Raw genomic sequence first — 24634 nt, 5'->3', positions numbered from 1 at the left:
TGATCTGTCTATAAAGGCATGTAAGACTGCACTTTTTGCTGTACCTTGAGACGTGTGACAGTAATAAACCAAGTCAAATATTGAAATTTGTATCATCAGGATGCTCAAGCACAGAGTTGGAGAAACAAATATATCATGATTCTGGGGATGGTGGAGGTTGCTGTATAGTTGAGGAAAATTGAGACCTTGGGGGGGATTTAAAACCAAGCCGAGATTTTTTGCAAAATTCAAGGCGTTTAAGAGAAAGCTAAATGTAAGTGAGCAAACAAGGACAGGACTGGTGGGTGAATGTAACTTAGTGTAATTTAAGGTGCATGCAGCAGAGTTTCAGATGACCTACAATTTAAAGAATAAGATGAGGCAAGTTGCCAAGAGTGATTTGGGGTTGTCAAGTCTAAAGGTCACAAAAGCAAAGTTAATGGTTTCAGCACAGTGAAGCACTTTGTGCAAAGGATATTAAGAATTTGCAACTCTCTTAATAGACAGCAATTAATGCTGGTTCAGTTGTAGGCAGTTTTGGCAGAGGATTGTGTGGCCAGACAGTGTCATGTTGTCTAGCCACATCTGCTAGTGAATGATGAGACTAATTATCTACCATACCAAGTTCAGGACACGTGAGGATAGCCTCAACCAGGACATTGGGTTCATATCACACTACAGATGACCCCACTACACTATATACTCTCCCTCACACGCACAAACACACACACAGGTTCTCTCTCATACACACACTCTCTCTCTCTCAGACACGCACACATACAGCACCCCCCCAACACACTCACCCATACACGCACCCCCTCACAGGCTTATACTCTGTCACACTCATGCATACACGCAAACACAACTCTCTCACGTGCACTTACATTCACATGCACACACATATATACGTCTGTGGGGTGAATTTGCGTTTGCAGAATTGTATTTGCAGATACATTGTATTTTGCTCAAATAGCATGCACTCTGTCGGCAGTCAACCCATGTGACAGTTTAGAAATTCTTACTTTGGAAACAGAACCAGTCTGACTCAAGATTGGGATACAGACAGGTTCTAACTTCACACCTTTAATACATTGCTTGAGCTGAGATGTCACTTTGTAAAAAAAAAACCTTAATTTATCTTGAGAATGGGCCTTAAAAGGAATTCTGGGATTTACATATTAATGAACTGAAACTTGAAACCCATTCTGAAAAACGAAAGACTTAACAGCAGATGAGGTTTGTTCAATATATTGTTCTAATTGCATGACACTGTGATCTTTTACTATAAATTCTGTGCCTTATGATCCTGCCCCCACTAGTTACCTGATGAAGGAGCGGCGCTCCAAGAGCTGGTGCTTCCAATTAAACCTGTTGGACTATAACCTGGTGTTGTGTGACTTTTAAGTTTGTCCACCCCAGTCCAACACTGGCACCTCCACATCAGAGCCAGTCATGTTTGTGACCGTTGAACTAAGAGAGTGATGTTAATTGCACCAGCTTTTATCAGAGCAAGGGACTGGCACATCAAAGGCAGAAGTTGGTATGGAGTTACAGGGGGTAGATGGGGTTTGGGAGGTGAATAAATCAAATAAGGACATCATCGGAAAGGTAGAAGTTGGTGGTACATATTGGTTGTTTGGGACAGTGTATAAAATGCTAGAATTTTGAAAAATGTTTTCTCAAGTGCCTATTTTATAATTGATTAAGGCAGTAGCAGAAGGGACATCCTAGATTTACTAGGATGTTGTCTGGTATGGAGGGAAGGTCTTATGAGGAAAGGCTGAGGGACTTGAGGCTGTTTTTGTTAGAGAGAAGAAGGTTGAGAGGTTGGGCTGAAGGGCCTGATTCCACACTGTATGGATTCTAGTTCTAATTGAGACATAAGATAATCAGAGGGTTAGATAGGGTGGACAGTGAGAGTCTTTTTCCTCTGATGGAGATGGCTAACACTAAATTGAGTGGTGATAGATATAGGACAGATGTCAGAGGTAGTTTCTTTACTCAAGAGTAGTAGGGGCATGGAACACACTGCCTGCAGTAGATTCGCCAACTTTAATGGCATTTATATGGTCATTGGATAAAATATCGATGAAAATAGAATAGTGTCAGATAAATATGCTTCAGATTGGTTCCACAGGTTAGCGCAACATCGAGGACCGAAGGGCTTGTACTGCACTGTAATGTTCTAATGCAGCAGAATATAAACAGTTTGGAGAGTTGGGCAGAAAAATGGCAGATGGAGTTCTATCTAGGCAAATGCAAGGTGACGCATTTTGGAAGATCCAATTCCAGAGCGAACTATACACTAAATGGAAAAGCCCTGGGGCAAAGTACTGTCCAGAGTGATCTGGGTGTTCAGGTCTGTTGTACCCTGAAGGTGGTAACGCAGGTTGGGAGAGTGGTCATGAAGGCATATAGTATGCTTTCCTTCATCAGACAGGGTATTGAGTACAAGAGTTGGCAGGTCATGTTACAGTTGTATAAGATGTTAGTTCGGCCACATTTGGAATACTGCTCACCGTTCTAATCGCCACATTACCAAAAGGATGTGGATGCTTTGGAGAGGGTGCAGAGGAGGTTCACCAGTATGTTACATGGTATTGAGGGCACTAGCTACGAAGAAGGTTGAGTAGGTTAGGATTACTTCATTAGAAAGATGGAGGTTGAAGCGGGACCTGATTGAGATCTACACAGTCATGAGAGGTATAGATAGGGTGGATAGCAAGAATCTTTTTCCGAGAGTTTGTGGTGGGGGGCTCAATTGCTAGGGGTCATGAGTTCAAGGTGAGGGGGGGGGGGAAATTGTTTAAGGAAAAAATGCATTGAAAGTTCTTTATACAGAGAGTGGTGGGTACCTGGAACGCATTGCCAGCGGAGGTGGAAGAGGTGGGCATGATTGCATCATTTAAGATATATCTAGACAGATACATGAATGGGCAGGGAGCAGACCCTTGGAAAATAGGCGACAAGTTTAAATTGAGGATCTGGATTGGCGTAGGCTTGGAGGACCAAAGGGCCTGTTCCTATGCTGTATTTTTCTTTGTTTTTTTCTGTGTTTCATATGAAAAGGTACCTTTGACAGAGTGTTTCCTGGAGAGCAAGATGCTAGCTCTCCCTGTTTCTGTCCAGCAGCAGTTGTTCTCTGAACAATTTTCAAAATGTCCGCATTTCATACCCCACATTCAATCATCCTTTTGGTTCAGTGTTGGTGAAACAATAATTCAAACTTCTATTGGGTTTTAGTGTATTCAGGCATAATTTAAACTAGTTAAATTAGAATTGTCCAAACAGCAACCAAAACTCAGGTGTCCATTTCACAGCCAAATGTTACATATTCTCAGTTTTCCAGTACACTCTGGGACTGCCATCTAGTCATATACACAGGTGCTTGTAATCTCTCAGTTCAGAATAGCATTCACTCTCAAAGGTACAGTACACTCCTTCAACTTCATAACAATACTCCTATTGCCGTTATACTCTTATCAAGATTCACTCAATCTCAGCTGTCTATACCTGACACTTGCTTCCTTTTGGGAGAAAATGAGGACTGCAGATGCTGGAGCTCAAGAATCGTGAGTGTAGTGTTGGAAAAGTGCAGCAGGTCAGGCAGTATCCGAGGAGCAGGAGAATCGATGTTTTGGACATTGTTCTCCCCAATGTTCCAAAACAATGCAACAACTTGTAAAACAATAATTATTGCTCCTGGAATTTGAGAATAATCACCTCCAGCCCTGAAAATACCTTTAAAAAAGGAGCAGCTCTTGCAGCCACAATTTTTTTCCTGTCCTCCATCTTGGATTACCCTTTGCTTTTGTGTGTGCTCAGAAAGATTGTTAAAAATCGCTTTCGGAAAGCTCTTAATTGCAGATGGAACTAAATATGCTGAAAAATTGCGCCTCCTGAAATTATTTTGCTCCAGCTGGTATGGTTGAAGTCACCAAAAAGAATACCAATATGTATTTTGGTCTGGAAGCAGTAATCTTTCCTTAGCCAGGTCTGTAAGTAACAGTATGGTGGAAATAGGGCTGTGAAAGTTTGCTAAAAATCATTTTAGAACTTATGTAATTAAAAAACAGATCAGCAAGGCATCAACTTAGTCCATGCTAAGGCTAATAGCATGCTGGCCCTCATAACAAGAGGGATTGAGTATAGAAGCAAAGAGGTTCTTCTGCAGCTGTACAGGGCCCTGGTGAGGCCACACCTGGAGTACTGTGTGCAGTTCTGGTCTCCAAATTTGAGGAAAGACATTCTGGCTATTGAGGGAGTGCAGCGTAGGTTCACGAGGTCAATTCCTGGAATGGCGGGACTACCTTACGCTGAAAGACCTGGAGCAACTGGGCTTGTATACCCTTGAGTTTAGAAGACTGAGGGGGGATCTGATTGAGACATATAAGATTATTAAAGGATTGGACATTCTGGAGGCAGGAAACATGTTTCTGCTGATGGGTGAGTGCCGAACCAGAGGACACAGCTTAAAAATACAGGGTAGACCATTTAGGACAGAGATGAGGAGAAACGTCTTCAGCCAGAGAGTGGTGGCTGTGTGGAATGCTCTGCCCCAGAGGGCAGTGGAGGCCCAGTCTCTGGATTCATTTAAGAAAGAGTTGGATAGAGTTCTCAAGGATAGTGGAATCAAGAGTTATGGAGATAAGGCAAGAACAGGATACTGATTAAGGATGATCAGCCATGATCATATTGAATGGTGGTGCAGGCTCAAAGGGCAGAACAGCCTACTCCTGCACCTATTGTCTATTGTGATACTATTCAGTGTAGAAGCCTAGTGTCCATTTTATAATGGCCAGAAATTTAAGAAAATTTCTTGGACAGCAGGCATGGAAAAAAAAAGATCATTGGCAAATGATCATAGCCAGGAGCTTAAAACCATAAAACAGAGGTAAAACAAGGCTAAGGATGGAAGCAGACAGCAAAGCTTAGAGTAGCACAGCACAGGTGCCTTTCCACAGGCTGTCCAAATGGGCTCTCTTCATGAGGGGAGATAGTGATATACTGGTAATGACATTGGATGTAGTACTGGCCTAATCATCTAAAGGTCCAGACCTCTGTCTTCTACCTTTGAGCTAGTTCTGTATTCAAATGGCTAGTTCATTTGTTTGAAATGTGGACTGTTTGAAGCCGCTTTTGAAAGTTTTGTTTGTAACACAGCTAAGTAGCAAATTCCCAGAAACAGCATTGAAACACAAGACCTCTATCTAAATCTAGTGATTTCATTCGGTAATTTAGAGATGAATATTAGCTGGATTAGCAGAAGAACTACCTGCTGCTGTTCAAACGTGGCATAGGATTTTCTTTAGGCAAATGGAACTGTAATGTAGCATCTGAGATTAAAGATTGGTGATAAGTTTGAAAGGTTTTTAAATAAAAATCCTCTGTGTAAAGGTTTGTCTTGTTCGGGCTTGCTATGTGGTGAACCTCCTGTATTATTGTGGATCCCATTCCTAGTTTTTTTAAACATATCTTGTTATTCTGAGTGTTACAGTGGGTCAGTGCTCATGATGTTTCAAATATTGAAATGGGCTTGGATATACTTTGATCCTGTTGTTTGAAATGCCTTTTCCTTGAGCTTTTTTAGTTTTCAGTGACTTGAATCAAAATTGTTAACCCTGTCCTTAACCTTTTCACCTTATTTTTCTCCTCCTGGCCTAATAATCAATTATCTTTATTGTAAAGGTAAAGTTGCCATAGTCTGACCAGATCATGAGTTGCTCTCTCATTAGAAAGAGAGATAACTAGTGGCAACTTAACATGGAGTCACCACGCCTCAGGCAAGGGAAGAGGTTGTGAAGTAGAATCCTTCATGCTAACCTTAGCCAGTGCAGTAGTTGAACCCATGCTTTTGGTGTAACTCTGCATTGCAAACCAACCGTCTAGTTAACTGACCCACTTCTTGTATATATGACAAATTGCAAGACATTTATCAAGCTCAGTAATTCAGTCTATTATAACATTCATTCCATATTTGATTTAACTCCAATTGATGAAGGTACTTTTCTACACTGAAAGGTAATATATTCTCTGAGCGTAGGACATAAAATATTTTGAGAAGGGGTAGTTGTGGTTAACATGGACAGCTGGTGTGCTTTAGGAATCATTACATGGATTCTCTGATGTTTTCCTGATCTAACTTAATCCACCAGACAAAGATGAAGATTAATTTTGCTCATTAGGTAACCAGTGAGAGCAATTGTAAAGCAATATGGCAGCAATCCAGAGTACCATTCATACTTCCATACTGTTTGTCATTCACTTTGCAACACTGGGGGGAGAGATGCTTAAAAGACCACCTCCAAAATGCTGTACCATTTAAGACTTTGTTAACTCGCAGAAGGATTAATTCTTCATTCCAAGTATGTTGATCAGTCATATTTGCTATAGAACAATTGAAGAAATTTATCTGTTTTGTCCTAATTGCTGACACTCGTGCAGTTATACTGTTTTAGGTTGTGGTATTTTTCCTCCAGTGTACCTGTGAAGAGCCAGAGTGACAGATCAAGAGACAACTAATTTGTCAACGAAAAGAAAATAATGTTTGATGTTCTTTGAAATGTGCTCTAGTAATTTATCTCTGCAGAGAATGGACAATATACTGCTGAATGTCGAACCTGAAGCTTAGTTGAAATACAGAGAAAGACCGTACTGAACATAGTTATGAGTAAATCAGAACACTTGTAAATTTATTTGTTCATTATGGTGTCTATTTTTTTCCATAGTGAAATCGATACGGTGTTCTCATCAGCAGGCTGCTTAAATGGAAGCTTTCTTGCTTTGAGGTATAGTATAAAACTTTAACATTTTCAAGTGATTCTTCAATATTTTCAAGCAATAAAAAACATGAGTAACACGTCGTGTCGAATTTTTTAATGATTTAGTAGAAAAAGTGTTACACAAATGACAGTTTTCCTAAATCATAAGAGACATTGTCTGTTTATGTTACCTATCTTTATATGGGTAGGCAATTGTGAAGTGTTATTTTTAAAAACAGAAGTTTAGAAAGGGATCTGTGCAATAAAGGGATCCTCCTTTGATATGATTGTTTCTATAGATTTCTCTCATCAAATTGATCAAGGATAACATCTTGGTTTTCAGTATTGTGTCATGTAGCATCTCAGACCATTTAAATTTCATGTCACCAGGAAGACCAGCAGACCTGGATGGTTTTAGACTTGGGGCACGAGAATAAGGCAGGTCTTTTTCTCATAAAAACATTAAATGGAACTCAAAAGATTGTTGTTAAAGGATGATAAGTCAGAGCAATTTTTGGTTCTGTGCATTTCCAGCATATTTAGCTTCAGTTTGCTGCTTAGTAGAAAGGAGCAAATGTTAGAACCTGAGAGAAATCCTTCACATTTCATGACATCTTGTGATCTCACTACATGTTGTATTTGGAACTCCTGGCATCTGCAAGTCAAGTTGTCCATCATTGTTGATTTGAGAAGTTAATTTTTAATCTCATCCGTGTGTGGTCATGGGAATTGTTTTGAAATATTTTTCACTTGGCTATTTTTGTCAGTGTTATTAGTGCACTAAATTATATTAGTGAATTAGCCACCAGTCACATCTTCCATGTTATTTTAATGTGTGCCAAACAATGAGCCTAAAGGCATTCATGACCTTCAGTAAACATGTACGCACCATGATGAGACTTATTTTAAATTACCTTTTGAATATTAAATCCATATTGAGTTTGAAGTTTTGTTGTAGCTTTCCAATGTGTTTCTTTATTTGAATACCTATATATATCACTTACAACTACATCACTGATTATTTTATATGTTTCACAAAAGCATTCGAGAAACATTTAAACAGTACAATTTGTGATTGAGGCTTCTCTTGATTAGAACACATCTAGAATATAATAACCTTTTTCCGAGATCATATTCAGTAGGTCACAGATGTTTACAACATAGAGCAAGGCAACATGGGACATTGTGCCCTCCATACTGACCTCTGAAGGAGCAATTCACCAATGCCATTTCCCCAAATTCTCCTTATAATTCTCACAATTTTCCTTTTTAAATAATGATCCAAGTTCTTCTTGAACACCTCAATTGAACTTGTTTCCATCACACACACAGGTAGTGTAGTTCAGATTGCATCCATTTACAGTATGGAAATGTTTTTCCTCTTGTCTGAATTGTTTCTTTTACCAGTTTCCTTAAATCTGCATTTTCTTGTCAATTGTTCCACTAATAGGAATCGACCCATATCTACACTGTCCAGAGCCCAATTTGCAATGCCTCTTTTAAATCTCCTCTCAACTTTCTCTTCAAAAAAAAACAAATCCAACTTTTGCAATTTATATACATAACTAGTTTCAGGGTTAATGGACTTTAATTTTATTATTTTCTGCACACTCTTATGCTTCTACATGCCTAGAATTGGGTGCAATATTCTGGATGAGGTCAAATCTGAGATTTTTATATTTTGAGAGGTGATACCTTAGTGGTATTGTTGCTAGTTGAGTACGTTGGAGGCCGAGTAATACTCTGGTATTAGATGGTGTATTTGGAATTCAGCTAAACTGGAATGAAAAGTCTAATGCAGAGGTGCGTCTGCCCCGCCAGTGAGACAAGACATACAAAGACATCGTGGTATATAGTTGGGAGGGAGTTGCCATGGAAGACCTCAAATGCTATAGCTTGTTTGATATGGGCAAGGAAACTTCCTGATTGTCATTGTTGCGCATGCCATCCCCTACTGATGAATCTGTGTTTTTCTATGTTGAATACTACATGAAAGCACTGATATGACAAGGGCCAGAATGGTTGGAGGACTCATCACCAAGGATGGCTCTGCAGCACAAATTGTTAAAGTATTTGCATTCATGATCACTTAGGTGCTGTGTGAATGATCTGTCTCTTTCAGAGATGCCCAGGAGGCATCCGTCTTCAGCCAATTCTATTTACCAATTCATGGCATGTAAAGCATACTGCAAAAGCTTAGGCCCTTACACTATTCTGGCAGTAGCATTGAAAAAGTGCTCCAGAACTAGCCATGACCCTATCAAAACTGTTCTAGCCCAGGTACAGTAACACCTACCTGACAATTATGAAAATTATCCAAGTAAGTCTTGTACACCAAAAGCAGAATAAATCCAACACAGCCAATTTTTGTTCCATCAGTCTATTTTTGATCATCAGTATTTGTTTAGCAATATACCTGCTCATTGATGCTCAGAAGTCTGCCAGCACAACTGAATCCTGATCTCATTACAACCTTGCTTCAAACAGTGCAAAAGACCTTAGTTCCAGAGGTAAGTTGAAAGTGACCGCTCTTTTGACCCTGTTCACATTTGACCCTGTTCAGCATCAAGGAACCTGAGTTTAAGTTTCTCATCTTTTCGAGTGAGCATATTAGTTTCAATTCTGTAATATGTAAATCACAGAACTTAGTTAGATTCTCAAGAGAACTTTAACTTTGCCATGTTGGCTCCAGATCATGCATTGAAGGTGTGAGGTGCCCTGTCTGAGGCTGTCTGTGTCCCAATGCTCAGACTGATTCTAATCGAAAAAGGGATTTACAGAATCTTTTATGGATTCATGCAGTTTTTGAGAGAAGTAAAATGTAATTCAATTACAAATTCACCTCACAAACTTGTGTGTGTATGCGCGCGTGGGGAGGGGTACGAGTGTCTGCATGTGTGAGAGTCGATGGGTGTACATCTGTGGGAGGGTGTGTGGGAGTGTATGAGTATGTGCCTGGAGGAGTCTCTGAGTGTGTGTGCGCACGCGTGTACGTGTGTGTGTAGTGCAATGGGGTCGCCTGTAGTGAGACATGAACCTAAGGTCTCTGTTCAAGCCATCCCCATGGGTATCAAACTTGGCTGTCAGCCTCTGCTTGGCCACTTTGCATTGTGGTCTGTCCGAAGTCCACCTTGGAGGATGGTCACCCGAAGGTCTGAGGTCGAATGTCCCGGACCATTGAAGTGTTCTCTGACTGGGAGGGAACGCTCTTGTCTGTTCATTGTTATGCAGTGTCCATTTATCCATTGCGGTGGCCTCTGCTCGGTCTCCCCAATGTACCATGCCTCAGGGCATCCTTGCCTGCAGCATATGAGATAAGCAACATTGGCTTAGTCACAGGAGTACCTGACATGTAGTTGGTGGGAAGTGTCCTCACATGTAATGGTGGTATCTGTGTCGACACTCTGACACGTCTTGCAGCGTCTACCATGACCAAGTTGTATGGTGTTGTCCTAAAAGCAATAGAACTTGTCCTGAATGTTTTTTTGCAATTATGGCTGCTATTTAATGATTAATTTGTAGGTTTCTTGAGCCTACAGTTAAAGATTTTTAATTTTTAAAGTATTTTAACCTGTACTGCCTTCATAAGCAAGTGCAAACTTCATAAGCAATTTGCTCTCTGGAAAACATTATGTTGTTTAGTTTCCTGTTCGTGAACCTGTGAAAATCCTTTAATGTAATTGGCTGTTTAGCGAGTTGGGTGACAGTAGTCCAGTGAATTCTACTGGATTGTAATTAGTTTATTTTATTTATAATTATTGACCATGAAAGGAATCTTTACAAAATAAGAACCAGACAAAATTCCTTCAATTTTTTTAATGTCACTTTTTTCGACTCATCATTTTATAAGGATTGCATAATGGAATTATTTATGGACAATTGTTTGGTTTAATATTGGATCAATCTCAGTTTTTTTTTTGATGATTCACACATGAAGCTCATCAGAATAATATACAATGTAATTTTACGGTCATCAGTGGATTAATAAACAATACATTATGTTTTGATATGTACTATCATTGTTTTGTTTTAAGTGTTAGAACACTCAACCATCTCAAACCTAATTTACAGCATTTTTGTTTCAGTAATGATGATCATTATAAAACCAGTTCCAAATTCTCTGGGATTGATATGAATGCAGCTAGACTATTATTTCACAGACTCGTACATTCTGACCATCCTCGGATTTCGCAGCAGGTATTGTTTGCAAAGTTGTCTGTCTTTAATAGAGCTTTAAGAGTGTATAACTTTGTTCTGGCACCAGATTGTTTGAGAATTTGCCCTCAGTAGGTTCATGTGTTTTTTAACCCATTGAACTTGTTTTGATATTTGGAATTAATCATCTACAGATTTAATCAGGGTTTTGGACAAGCCCTGGGGAAAATTGATGTACAGAGAGATCTGAGTGTTCAAGTCCTTTGTGCCATGAAGGTGGTAACACAGGTCGATAGAGTGGCATACGGCATTCTTTCCTTCATCAGATGGGGTATTGAGTACAAGAGTTGGCAGGTCATGTTACAGTCGTATAAGACTTTGGTTTGGCCATATTTGGAATACTACATACATTTCTGGTTGCCACATTACCAAAAGGATGTGGATGCTTTGGGGAGGGTGCAGAGGAGGTTTGCCAGAATGTTGCCTGGTGTGGAGGGTACTAGCTATGAAGAAGGTTGAGTAGATCAGGATAATTTTCTTTAGAAAGGTGGAGGTTGAGGAGGCACCTGATTGAAGTCTACAAAATTGTGACAGGTGGATAGCAAGAATCTTTTTTCCCCCAGAGTGGGGGACTCAATTACTAGGGGTCATGAGTGAGGGGGGGGGGGGAAACATTTAGGGGGGGATATGTGTGAAAAGTTCTTAATGCAGATGTTGGTGGGTGCCTGGGATGCGTTGCCAGTGGGAGAGGTAGAGCTGGGCATGAAAGCATCATTTAAGATGTATCAGGATACATGAATGGGCAGGGAGCAGAGGGATACAGATCCTTGGGAAATAAGCGACAGGTTTAGGTAGAGGGCCTTGATCAGTGCAGGCTTGGAGGGCCAAAGGGCCTGTTCCTGTGCTGTAATTTTCTTTGTTCTTTCGATCAGGTAATTCACTTCACAGTGAATACACATGAGCACGAAGTAAGGGTGGAAAACTATTTTCATTGAATATATGTGTATCTTATACAATAAAATGCAACACATGGCGAACTTAATTTCTCCAAGGGTTGAAAAACATTGCGCAAAGTTCTTCGAGTCACTAGTTCAGAAATATGGGACAGTAAGATTGGATTTGCATTTTATTTCAAGTTTTCATGCTAAACTGAGTTTTGTGTTGTAATGACCATCCTAGCAAAGGATTGATTTGTTTTGCATAATACATAGTATGGATGCCTTCACTTTTTTCTTTTACTTGTTTTTTTGGAACTGAGGATTGAGGTTTAGAATTAGGAACTTTGACCCTGTTTTAAAAGAGATGACAGCAAAGATACATCAAAGTTTGTGAGAAGATTTGTAGCTCGAGTGCTCGTTGCTGTGGTTCTGTTCGCCGAGCTGGGAATTTGTGTTGCAGACATTTTGGTCGTCAGTTCCAGCTGTCCGTTGCAGTGGTTGGTATATTGGGTCCAGATCGATGTGCTTATCGATTGAATCTGTGGATCCACAGATTCAATTGATAAGCACATCGATCTGGAAGCGGTAGATTCAACCACTACAAATGCCGGAGGAAAGATCACAGAAGCGCTTCACAGGAGGTTCCCAAGCACTGAGGATGTCACCTAGACAGGGGACGAAATGTCTGCAACACAAATTCCCAGCTCAGCGAACAGAACCACAACAGCAAAGGTACATGTTTGCTCATGGGAACTGGCCTGTTTACCCGAGGATTGCACTCCAATAATTCTAATTAGTGATAGATATTAAAGTTAAATCTTGTTGTGTTTATTCAAACCTAATTGGCATTAGGATTGTCAAGTGTTAACTTAATTTTGAGTTTTGATGAAGAGTTACTTAGAGTAGGGCAGAGAGGTTCTCGTATAATATAGAAAATTAAATGGGGCATTATCCTCTTAGGGTAAGCATTCCATTACTATAAGATGTGAAGATCTAAATTACTGAAGCAAAAACATTTTGTTAAACAGTGCCAGGCCAGACTCCCTCAGGCATTTCAAGGAAGTAGCAAAGGCCCTAACTTTGCGAGTTGTTTTAAGCAGATATAAAGTGGACATTTCAAGGGTGATGCAGCTGGCCTAACCACTTAGTTTAAATAAACAGAATTTATTTGCAAGATTACCAAATGAAACACAAACAAAAGAGAACAAAATACAGAATATCTTAACCTATCTGAAAACCCAACAGACTATCCCAACTTAATGATGCTGTTCCAAATACTTACACCAATCCCCATAAACACCCATTGGCAAAAAAGATAAAATCAAATGCAGGGTCTTAGAAGAGAGAGAGAGAGATGGCAGGGAGACTCAGCACGGAACACCTTTCACGTAGCTGTTTCTTTGACCAGCAGCCTCAAAAAAAAATGACTGAATGCTTTCAGTAAACAGCGAACAGCCAGATTGCTCAAACCAAACCAAACCAGAGTAAAGCTGAGCTGGGAGAACCGGACACTCCCCTTTTGTTGTGCAAGTGTTTTTTTAACTTGAAAGCTTTTTGCCTGCGCCAGTATCTGTATGCTACAATCAAATTAGCCCTAAAACTCTTCAAACCTAGACCTTTTGGAATTGCTGCTTTTACGACCTCTCTGAAAACAAAGGATAGTATAACCTTGTTAAAAACGCAGCATCGTCACATTGTCTTTGGCCACAGTAAATATTCACTGCATCTTGGCCTGTATGTCTTATTGATCTGATTAAAGATTTAGAATTGTCTTTGCATTCTAAAAGTTGAACTATCACTTCTGTTAACCGATATTCCTCGCTTTGTCTCTAGATAGCGGCTAGTATGGAAAAAAATTTGATCCCAAGACTTTCTCATTCCCCACCTGATGTAGAGGCCTTGAGGATCTATGTTACTCTTCCAGAGTGCCCACCTATGAATGATGTCAACAACTACGTTACATTAGCCATTCCATTTGGAATGGCTATAATTAAGCTTGAAAAAGTGCCACTGAAAGTACTTGGTAAATATGTTTGTTAAAATATTCCTGCTTTAAAAATGTTAACAATCTAGGGCAAAAATTATGTTGTGTATTTTGGGAAATTTTAGGTCTGTGAAGTATGGGATCTAGATTGATGACTGATCATGTGTAGAAATATAGATGTGATTGTAACTAAGCAAGAATTTGTTTTAGTGGCCATATTTGTCTGTCTTAAAAGCACTGGATAAATGAACATTTGTGTGAAACAGGTTTCCAAAGCTATTATGTCAAGTGTTTTCCATTGAAACAGCTGCATTCTAAGTCCCAAACGTACACACTTGCAGCATCCTGCCCGGGTTCTGCTGTTCTCCTTCAATGCAGCATATTTTTCTTAATCTTTTACATATTATGCCTTAAGACTACATAAGTAAAAATGGTGGAAGTGAGGACTGCAGATGCAGGAGATCAGAATCGAGAGTGTGGTGCTGGAAAAGCACAGCAAGTTATCCGAGGAGCAGGAGAGTCGACGTTACGAACAAGGGTCTTTCATCAGGAATGAGGCTTGTGAGCCGAGAGGGTAGAGAGATAAATGGGAGGGGTGTGGGGCTGGAGCGGAAGGTAGTTGAGAGTGTGAATGGTAGATGGAGGTGGGGGTAATGGTGATCGGTTGAAGAGGATGGTGGAGCGGATAAGTGGGAAGGAAGATGGACAGATAGGACAGGTCATGAGGGCGGTGCCGAGTTGGAAGGTTGGAACTGGGATAAGGTCGGGGGGGGGGGGTGGAATAAGGAAACTAGTGAAGGCCACATTGATGCCGCGTGATTGGAGGGTCCCAAAGCAGAAGGTGAGGCATTCTTCCTCCTGGCGTCAGGTGGTTATAGAGAGTGGCGATGGAGGACGCCGAATACCTGCATGTCCTTGGCAGAGTGGGAGGGTGAGTTGAAGTGTTCAGCCACAGGGTAGTGGGGTTGGTTGGTGCAGGTGTCCCAGAGATGTTCTCTGAGGCGCTCTGCAAGTAGGCATCCTGTTTGCCCAATGTGGAGGAGACTGCATCGGGAGCAGTAAATGCCTGTCATTTACTGTATCCATTGCTCCCAATGTGATCTCCTTTACGTTAGAGAGACAGGATGCCTACTTAAAGAACGCTTCAGAGAACATCTCTGGAACACCCACACCAACCAACCCCACCGCCACATGGCCGAACAGTTCAACTCACCCTCCCACTCCGCCAAGGACATGCAGGTCCTGGGCCTCCTCCATCGCCACTCTCTAACCACCTGATGCCAGGAGGAAGAATGCCTCACCTTCCGCTTTGGGACCCTCTAACCATACGGTATCAATGTGGACTTCACTAGTTTCCTAATTCCACCCCCACCCCCGACCTTATCCCAGTTCCAACCTTCCAACTCGGCACCGCCCTCATGACCTGTCCTACCTGTCCATCTTCCTTCCCACCTATCCACTCCCCTCCCTCCCCCCTTCTCCCCCCCCTCCCCCTTCTCCCCTCCACCCTCCCCTCCACCCTATTACCATCACCCCCACCTCCATCTACCATTCGCACTCTCAATTACCTCCCCACACCCCTCTCCGAGCCCCACACCCCTCTCCGAGCCCCACACCCCTCCCCGAGCCCCACACCCCTCTCCGAGCCCCACACCCCTCCCCGAGCCCCACACCCATTTATCTCTCTACTCTCTTGGCTCACAAGCCTCATTTCTGATGAGAGGCTTTTGCCCGTAACGTAGACTCTCCCGCTCCTTGGGTGCTGCCTGATCTGTGCTTTTCCAGCATTGCACTCTCAATGAATTAAAAATGGTGACAGGCTACTATTTAAAACGTAGGTTGGTATTTTACATTTCCATTGCATCCCTTCAGTATTGGCCTAATGAGCTTGAAAATGAGCAATTCTGAGCTTCAGTAACTGGCATAATACACCTTCTGCTTTGATATCATTGCAAAGTTATTTACAAATTCTGCATCATTAACATAGAAAATTGGTGGGCCACATTTGAACCTGCGTTCTTTCAGAAGATTGTGCAACTTTATAAGGATGTTGTAGTATTTCTTCTGAGATTAACCAAGGTTGGAATGGCTAACTCTGAACGAAGGACATGGAATAACTTTCTGAAAACCGCCCTGGAAGTATTGGCAATTCTCCATAGGGTAAGTTCATGGCAAAATGCTTACACAAATTCTTCACATTTAATGTTTTGACATTTGATTGAGCATGCTTAGGAATAATTGTCTAAATTTACATTAAAATCAATTTTCTTTGAAATTCTGCTTTGCCACACTTTACTTATTAATGTAGGTAAATGAGAAATCGGGACAGATCATTCAGTATGATAAATTCTATATCCATGAAGTGCAAGATCTGATAGACATCAGGAATGATTATGTAAACTGGATTCAACACCAAGTATACGGGGTTGTAAGTAAAAGTTTCTAATGACAGTATTTAATTAACTCTGAATAAATCCACTTAACTGAGTTTCACTTTTCTTACAACGTTGTTAGTTTTCATTCATGTATTTTCTGAAGGGATAATTCTGTAGTACTGCACCCCCAGTAAGAAGCCATCTTCAAAGGATCGTGATGGAGCTGATTCTTACCAGAAATTGGCAAAGTGTCATTTTTGGTAATTTTCATGGAGGTTTTTCTCCTCCAGTCCTAACGAGTTTTCTCTGAATATCTTCTCAAACTCACCTTATTAATTTTCTCCCACCTGGTACAGGCATAATTACTGGCCAGGACTTCCCACAATTCCTGGTGCCAACCCCATTTTTAATGGTCAGTCTTACCCCATTCAAGTGTTCGCATTCTGAGGCTGACCTAGACATTTAATTTGCCCAGGACAGAACAAATAGTGGGTAATTGGCATCTGGTTTTGCCAACTGGATCTGGAGGTCCTTTTGGATGGGACCTGTGTGCGGTCACTGCCCATGGAGCATACCTTGAGATAGTACTTTTGAAGAGTCAGTGGAGCAGAGTTACTGCTCTGACATTCATGTGAGGACTAGTTGCTATATAGTTTTTATGCAATGGCTACAAAAATAGGAAGCTGTGCATCAATGGGCTGCAAAGGTGTCAGAATGGGGATGTTGAATGCATGCTAATACCTGCAAGTAGGCCTCTTGCCACTCATAAGCGAGAATCTTATCTTGCCGTTGGGCACTTAGTTGGACAATGGGATTGTTTGCTCTGAACAGTAGAAATTTCCTCACTGCCAATCTCCCGCTGTTCTCCCAAATGTCTCACCAATGTCTACAACATTCACAATCTGGGAACATTCCAACTAGACTATCAGATCAGCTGCTCACTTTTAATTTTGAGACCTGTTGTTTAAAAACCTAATTGGAAGTATAAAAATGAACAAAATCCACAGAATTCAGTGATGTAATGAAACACTGCATAATTGCAAGCTGATTAATTTGAAAATTTCTTGGTTAATGAAGAATTTCAAGGTTTGGTTCAATGATAACAAATACTGTTCCTTGCCAACAATATTGAATCCAATGAATAATTAAAAATACAACTCCAAAGGGAAAATATTATAACACTAGTCAATAAGATCATCCATAAATATTAGAAAACCTGAAAAATAATTTTCAGGAACATCAGCCTGCCCTTCTGTCTATGTCCTGAGGCTTGATTTAGCAAATTGATCAAGTCTTTTATCCAGGGCCCTTTGAACAAACTGTGCCCTGTCTCAAGTGATCTAGGTTTTCCTGTCAAGTAACATGGATAATGAAATTCCCATAAAATTTATAATAATTAAGTTTGATACTTTAACACAGTATTGAGAAAGTGCTTTTAAATGAGAATTTTGTTCTGTCATGTGACATTTAAGCCACATAGCGCACTCAATGAGTTCTCCCTGTTCAATATGGATATTTGATTAGTGTGAATGCAGTCAATCATCCTCACATTCCTTTTGTGGAATATGTGCAATATGACTGTGGTGTCATACAATCCAAAAATGACTACACTTCAAAAAAAACTTGCTTTGATGTAAAACACTTTGATACATTCTGAAAAGTGATATAAATGCAAGTTACTTTCTTTACATTATTTTGCAATATAAGTCTATACAGCCAAACATTAATTCTTCTTTCTCATCTTAGCAAAATTTGCTGTTTCAACATTGAAGTATGTGACACAACTAGATTTTTTTCTACCTGTTATCCCCATTTTGTGTTGTGTATTTGTTTGAAGCACTTGATCTGGAATCCAGCTTTTGGACTGCTTTCCAAATTGTGCTTGATTAATATTTAAGAGTGGAAACGTCTTAATACCATGTGATGAATACTTGATTTTTAAAAAATTCTCTTTAGATGCCAGATATGCCAATTACAATTTGTACTTATCCATTTGTATTTGATGCTCAAGCAAAAACAACACTCTTACAGACTGATGCCATCTTACAAATGCAGGTGAGAGCACTTTCTATTTATCTAGTACAGTCCATTAAAAGCTGCATAACCTTTCTTAATAGTTCAGAACTTGGAAAAATGTGCTGCCTTTAAAACTTTCAAACAAATAGAAAGCTAAAAATTTTTTTAAAAAATGCTGTAAATTCTCAGGTCAGAGAAGAGCAGTTGACTTATCTGACTTGCTGACTTTCATTAGAGCTAACGAATGTCCAATTTAATGTAATATTGTTCGGTTTATGTTCGTCTTGTGTACCAACAATGGCTTGTTTTAAATAAAATGACGACAAAATTTAAATAAACTTTTAACAAAAATCCAAAGAACTCTGGATGCTGGAAATCAGAAACAAAATCTGTTCTGAAGAAGGGTCGCTGAACCCAAAATGTTAACTCTGCCTTCTCTCCATAGATGTTGCCAGATCTGCTGAGTTTTTCCAGCAACTTCTGATTCTGTTAAATAAACTTGTATTTAACAAAACGTGCTGCAAACATAAAATATCAGGGTACTGTTTCATCAGTACCGTGTTAAGAAATTAGCAGCCTTTATAGAAAATTAATAGCATCTAGGCAATATCTATATCTAGATTTAAGATGCTTGACTTTTGGAATCCTTCCCAGATAGTTGATCTTTTTTTCATAACTATTCAATAACTGAATCTCATGTTAGCGAGTTAAATGCATTGGAAAGCAATTCTGTCTCAAAGAACAGTGACCTCCGATTAAGTCCAATTGTGAATTGATCACAGGAAATTAGTTCTATCTATGTCACTAAACATGCTTTATTTGAAGCATTTTTGCTAGTTGCAAATCCAAAGTATTGAATTTAGAACTTTCAATGCGTACACACATTACCAGTATTGTTCACAAAATGTAATCAGTGTTTGTTCCAGTCAGAGAATTAACCCACACTGCAGCAATAAATCTGTACATAGACTGGCTTTGTTAGTTTTTGTTGTGTGCAGGCACAGAAGTGTTTTGTAACAGATGCAAATATTGAAGCATTTTTAAACCAGTGAATTTCTTTGTGCTAGAGAAAATGAAAATCAATGTGGCTAAACTCATTTGTCTTGGCTGAGCTTACTGATGGATATCTGTTCCATATTTTGTCATTTGGATAACTAATTTCATCTGTCTTGCACTCAAGTAGGATTTCAGTTCCATGATAAAACAATCCATTTTTTCATGATTTGGAGATGCCGGTGTTGGACTTGGGTGTACAGAGTTAAAGATTGCACAACACCAGGTTATAGTCTATAACAGGTTTAATTGGAAGCACACTAGCTTTTGGAGCGCTGCTCCTTTATCAGGTGGTAGTCCACCTGATGAAGGAGTGATGCTCCAAAAGCTAGTGTGCTTCCAATTAAATCCATTGGACTATAACCTGGTGTTGTGTGATTTTTAACTCAATTTTTTCAGTTATACATCATACATTAATTGAAAGGGTAGACTCAGATAGTTGAGGTGCATGGACTCTGCCACCTTTTATGCAGCAAGAACCATGATGTTTAGTTTTATATTTGACTGTTTCAGCATAAGACTTCAAGCAAACATTAGTTAACTTGTCTAACAGAGCTGTTGAGTTGCATTGCTCCGAGATGGGATGAAAACCTACCAGAAGTTCCAGAGTCAACATGCTATTTAATGGGAGAATCTGGCCATCTCTGCTTCATATTTAACAACACTACCGTTGTTGAATGCCTCGACCTCAACACTTCTGAGGCTATCACTGAGGAGAAACATAACTGAGCCTACACATACTATGAGAGAACATCAGATGCTGGGGTTTCTATGTTGAATAAGTAATCTTCTAATTCTCCTATCAATGATGCTTGTCCACTTGTCTAGGTGATACCACAGCACTCTAGCAATGACACCATCAGCTCTCAAGCCACCACATTATACATTAACTCCCTTGATCAGTGAGACACAATTGCAGCTGTGTGTAATATTTACAAGATGCACAGCAGAAACTCATTAAGGCTCCTCCTTGCAATCCATGACCCCTGTCTCAAGTATGAGGGTAGCAGACAGATGGAAATATCACTATCTGCAATTTCCCTTCCAAGTCACGTGCCATCCTGTCAGCAGCAAGATGCAATTCGACAGTTACAACTTTATCGGACAATGGTTAGGCCACAGTTCAAATACTATGTGCAATTCTGGGTGCCACACTATCAGGACATGATCGCACTGGAGAAGGTGCAGAGGAGATTCATCAGTGTGTTGCTTCGGATGAATAGTCTCAGTTATGAGGTGAGACTGGATAGGCTGAGTTTATTTTCCTTGGAACAGAGGAGGCTGGTGTGGGGACGATGGTTTGGGGCGGGGGGGGGAACTGATTCAGGAAAACAAAATTGAGAGGCATAAACAGAGTACATCGTGAGAATATCTTCCCTGTGGCAGATATTTCTACAATTAGAGGGCATAAGGATAAGATGAGGTATAAGTGGTTTACAGGAGATGTGAGAAAATAAAAGTTCACTGAGAGAATGGTAGATGTATGGAATGTTCTACCTGAGAGGGTGATGGAGGCAAGGACTCTCGCAACACTTAATAGGCATCTACGTGAGAATTGAAAATGTCAGAGCTTAGGCTATGGACCAAGTGTAGCTTAAATGGAGTTTGGTGTTTGTTGGTTGGCATGGACATGATGGGCCTCAGGGCCTGTTTCTTTGAATGCTGCATAAATCTATAATGCTATGGATCAAAATTGAGAGTCCCATTTGTGGATTTATTTTTGTCATTCAGACTGCAGCAATTCAAGAATGACCTTGATCTGTGCCACAAAGACCATGTCACTCATTTGACAACACCTCAGAGACAACAGGAGATGGACAGTAAATTCTGGTTTTGCCTGTGACATACTCACATCATGAATAAGTTTTTTTTTAAAGTGCTGAGATACTGTATGTAGCTTTACTACTTTTTCTTTTAAGTGGTTGTGGTCATCACTGGCAAAGCCAGCACTTATTACCCATCCTGAGTTGCCTTTGAGAAATGTTCTTGAATGCAACTGAGTGATTTGATCTTCCATTTTAGAGGTTTATTAAGACATTGATTTCACTGGACACACATGATTGCTTAGACATAGAATGAGAGGGGTAATCTAGAGGCCAAGACACACATTCTTTTCATGGTAAAGCAGCCTAGGTGAGGTTATCTTTGGAATTTAGCTCAACCATATATAAATAGGTAAACTCTTCAAGTAGTTTAAGTTTAGTTTGTAGGTTTTTAGAAATCAGTTGATTAATTGAATTCTAAATGTGTAATGTTCACTGTTTACAGTGGCAAAGAGGAACTGTGAAATTGGTTCTTGTTTGCTGCCATGAAGGAAATTTTTACATTTCTTACGGCTTTAAGTTAATTTACATTCCAAAAAATACACTTTTTTTTGTAGTTTTATTGTTTGATTTTCATGGTAAATATTTCACTTTCAGCTTATGATGCTTTTGTTTTAAAACTATAATCAACATTAAATTAACTAACTTTTTCATACTTTCCAGTTGGCAGTTGACCAGGCACATAGACAAAATTTTTCATCCTTTTTCATGCCTGTGGTGGATACAGTTAACCCTTGCCTCGTGCTGATTGTACGAAGGGAACACATTGTTGAAGACACTGTGGAAGTATTGAGGAAAAGCAAAAATGTAGATTTCAAGAAGCCATTGAAGGTAGTTTTGTGTGTGAATAGTAAACTAAATGGGTCTTGTAACCAGTTTTCCAATTTTAGTTTCAGTTTTAAACTTTGTTTAATGCTTCCCAATATTCCATATTCAAATTATTTTGTCTTCAAGAAGATAAACTCCAATGGAAATATCAGTATCATTCTTTAACTCATTAAGGAAGAGTCAGATGAGAAGAGTTCTCTCTCTTTGTCGCATAGTTATCAACCCTATTCAAATACAAGGACCATATTCAAATACAAATCACAGTTGGGCGTTTAACTTAATTTGGAACCACAGCACTATGGCTATAGCTGTTGCACCATTTACTCCTATTCAGTGAAATTGAAGTGTAGCACATCCCTCTTTATCCACATTGCAAAGAGCTCCAATAAATTAATTAAACTACATTATCCGTTCACAAAATCATGCTGACTTGCCTGATAGCTTTTGAGTTTTTCCAAAGTGTGCAGCTATAATCCCTTTTCTGATCGTTTCTAACACATTCCCCCCGACAGAAAATGTTGGTGAACTGCATTCTTGAAGGCAAATGAGTGATTTGCTCTTCCAATTTAGAGACCCATAATTTCCTCTCTCTGCCTCATTCCCTTCTTGAATAGAGGAGATTTATTTGCTATTTTCCAGTCGGATGGGACCTTTCCTGAATCTAGTAAACTTGGGAGAATTAACACCAAGGCCATAACTGCCTCATTAGCAGCCTTTTTTTTAAAATCCAAGAATAGAGGCTACCTCATTCTTGTCTGCTGACGGCTCCAACAGTTGCTTAGTGCCACTTCCCTTCTGGTCCTCGCCCCTTTTTATTTCCTCATTTACAACTGTTACTGGAATGTGTTTTGTATCCTTTACGGTGAAAACAGAAGTAAAATATTTGTTTGTTTCATTTGCAATTTCTTTACTATCTACTATTAACACACTTTTCTCACTTTCTAGAGGCGCAACACCCACTTCACTATCTCTTTTTATAATTCCCTGTAAAACTCTACCTTGTTTTTACATTCCTGGTACAGTCTCCTTTCATGAGCCTAGTATACCAATTCACTTCAGATAACTCAGCTTTCATGCCCCTCCCATAAGTTTCCCTTATTTAGGTTTAAAATATTATCCTTAGGCAATATCTTCTCCCTTTCAAACTAAATGTATAGATCAATCATATTAACGTGGCTGTTTCTTAGAGGTGCCTTTACTGTGAGGTCATTAATTAAACCTGTCACATTACACAATACCAAGTCTAGAAAACTGCTGCCTCACAGCGCCAGAGACCCGGGTTCAATTCCAGTCTCAGGCGACTGACTGTGTGGAGTTTGCACGTTCTCCCCGTGTCTGCGTGGGTTTCTTCCGGGTGCTCCGGTTTCCTCCCACAGTCCAAAGATGTGCAGGTCAGGTGAATTGGCCATGCTAAATTGCCCGTAGTGTTAGGTAAGGGGTAAATGTAGGGGTATGGGTGGGTTGCGCTTCGGCGGGTCGGTGTGGACTTGTTGGGCCGAAGGGCCTGTTTCCACACTGTAATCTAATCTAATCTAATCTAATCTAATAGTGCGGTCTGATGGTTTCTGAAAGCAGCACGTTCTGAAACTATCAAAAACATTCTAGGCTACTCCTGTTAATCTGATTTTTTTTTTCCAATTTGTATATAAATTAATTTCATCTGTGATTACTGCATCCCTTTATCACCAGTACCCAGTAATTTCTTCTTGAGTATAATGTGGTTACTGTTAAGGGCCTTGGAGAAAATGCCCACTCATGACTTCCTTCCCCAGTTCTTCATTTCCATCCATGCCAGTTCTATATCCTGATCTCCTTTGTTTTTCTCTCTGACCTTTACGTTGTGCATTATATTTTTCTCTCTTACCTTGTCCCTACTTTATGATATACTACATCTTTGCAATATTTTATCCTTTGCTTCCACTATTTAGTTTAAACCCTCTCTACTTCCCTGGTTAGGCAGTTTACAAGTAGACTGATCTCCCCATGGTTCAAATGTCCCAATAGTACAGCCCTCACTTTCCCTAGTGCTGGTGCCAATGACCCAAGAACTGGAATGCACTTCTCTGACACCTATCTTTTGAGGCAAGTATTCTTCTGTATAATTTTACCTGTGTTGACTTGCATGTAGCTCAACTAATAAATCAGAGATTATGGTCCTTCTAGCCCTTTCCCTCCATCAATTCAGCCCAACTCATAATTACTTAATTTGCTTTCTATCTACCCAAGCATAGTCAGCCAGACATAGTCTGACCTTAACCTACTATTCTCCTAACCTCTGTAAATCCTAATCCTCTCTCGCTCCTATAGTTTCCCTGAGTAACCAGGAACCACATTCACTTTATTTTTAACTCAGTCACCTGCCATTGACACCTCTCTCAGTGAATTGAGTTAAGGAAGTGACATCACACTCGGTAGATATCTTTTTAAAAGTACACATCCACTTAGTTGGAATTTGTCAAAGAAACCGATGGCACTTACCTTTATATAGTGTCTCTGAAAGAAAATGATTTAAAAACTTTATAAACTGGAGACAGAACAATGAAAAGGTAATTGGCATTGAGCCGATGAGAAAGGTTAAACAAAAGTTGTTAAAGATGGGTTTTGAGTTTCATTTTGGATTGTTTGGAATTTAAGGATTACCAGGCAATGGTCACTTCCAACAAGAGTTAACACAATTCTGCCCTTGCCCAAACATTGAAAGGCATTAGAATCACCAAATTCC

General features: G+C 39.9%; 1 protein-coding gene across 3 annotated transcripts in view; it reads left to right on the top strand.

Annotated features, from left to right (window-relative positions):
• The window catches only part of herc4 (HECT and RLD domain containing E3 ubiquitin protein ligase 4), a 107048-nt gene that overhangs the window by 46805 nt on the left and 35609 nt on the right, over positions 1-24634 (top strand). For all 3 annotated transcript variants that reach the window (XR_015760967.1, XM_087999123.1, XM_087999122.1), the window contains exons 11-17: positions 6708-6767; positions 10826-10937; positions 13667-13856; positions 15805-15977; positions 16126-16245; positions 18149-18247; positions 21748-21915. Coding sequence is in view for 2 of the 3 variants with exons in the window: in XM_087999123.1 (XP_087855249.1) it covers positions 6708-6767; positions 10826-10937; positions 13667-13856; positions 15805-15977; positions 16126-16245; positions 18149-18247; positions 21748-21915 (922 nt within the window). In the remaining variant the exon portion in view is untranslated. The remainder of the gene's footprint in view (positions 1-6707; positions 6768-10825; positions 10938-13666; positions 13857-15804; positions 15978-16125; positions 16246-18148; positions 18248-21747; positions 21916-24634) is intronic.

Source organism: Chiloscyllium plagiosum, unplaced genomic scaffold, assembly GCF_037043375.1.
Source record: "Chiloscyllium plagiosum isolate Xiang-an unplaced genomic scaffold, Cpla_swu_hap1 HiC_scaffold_22, whole genome shotgun sequence".
NCBI lineage: Eukaryota > Metazoa > Chordata > Chondrichthyes > Orectolobiformes > Hemiscylliidae > Chiloscyllium > Chiloscyllium plagiosum.
This window is presented reverse-complemented; position numbering and strand designations above follow the sequence as displayed.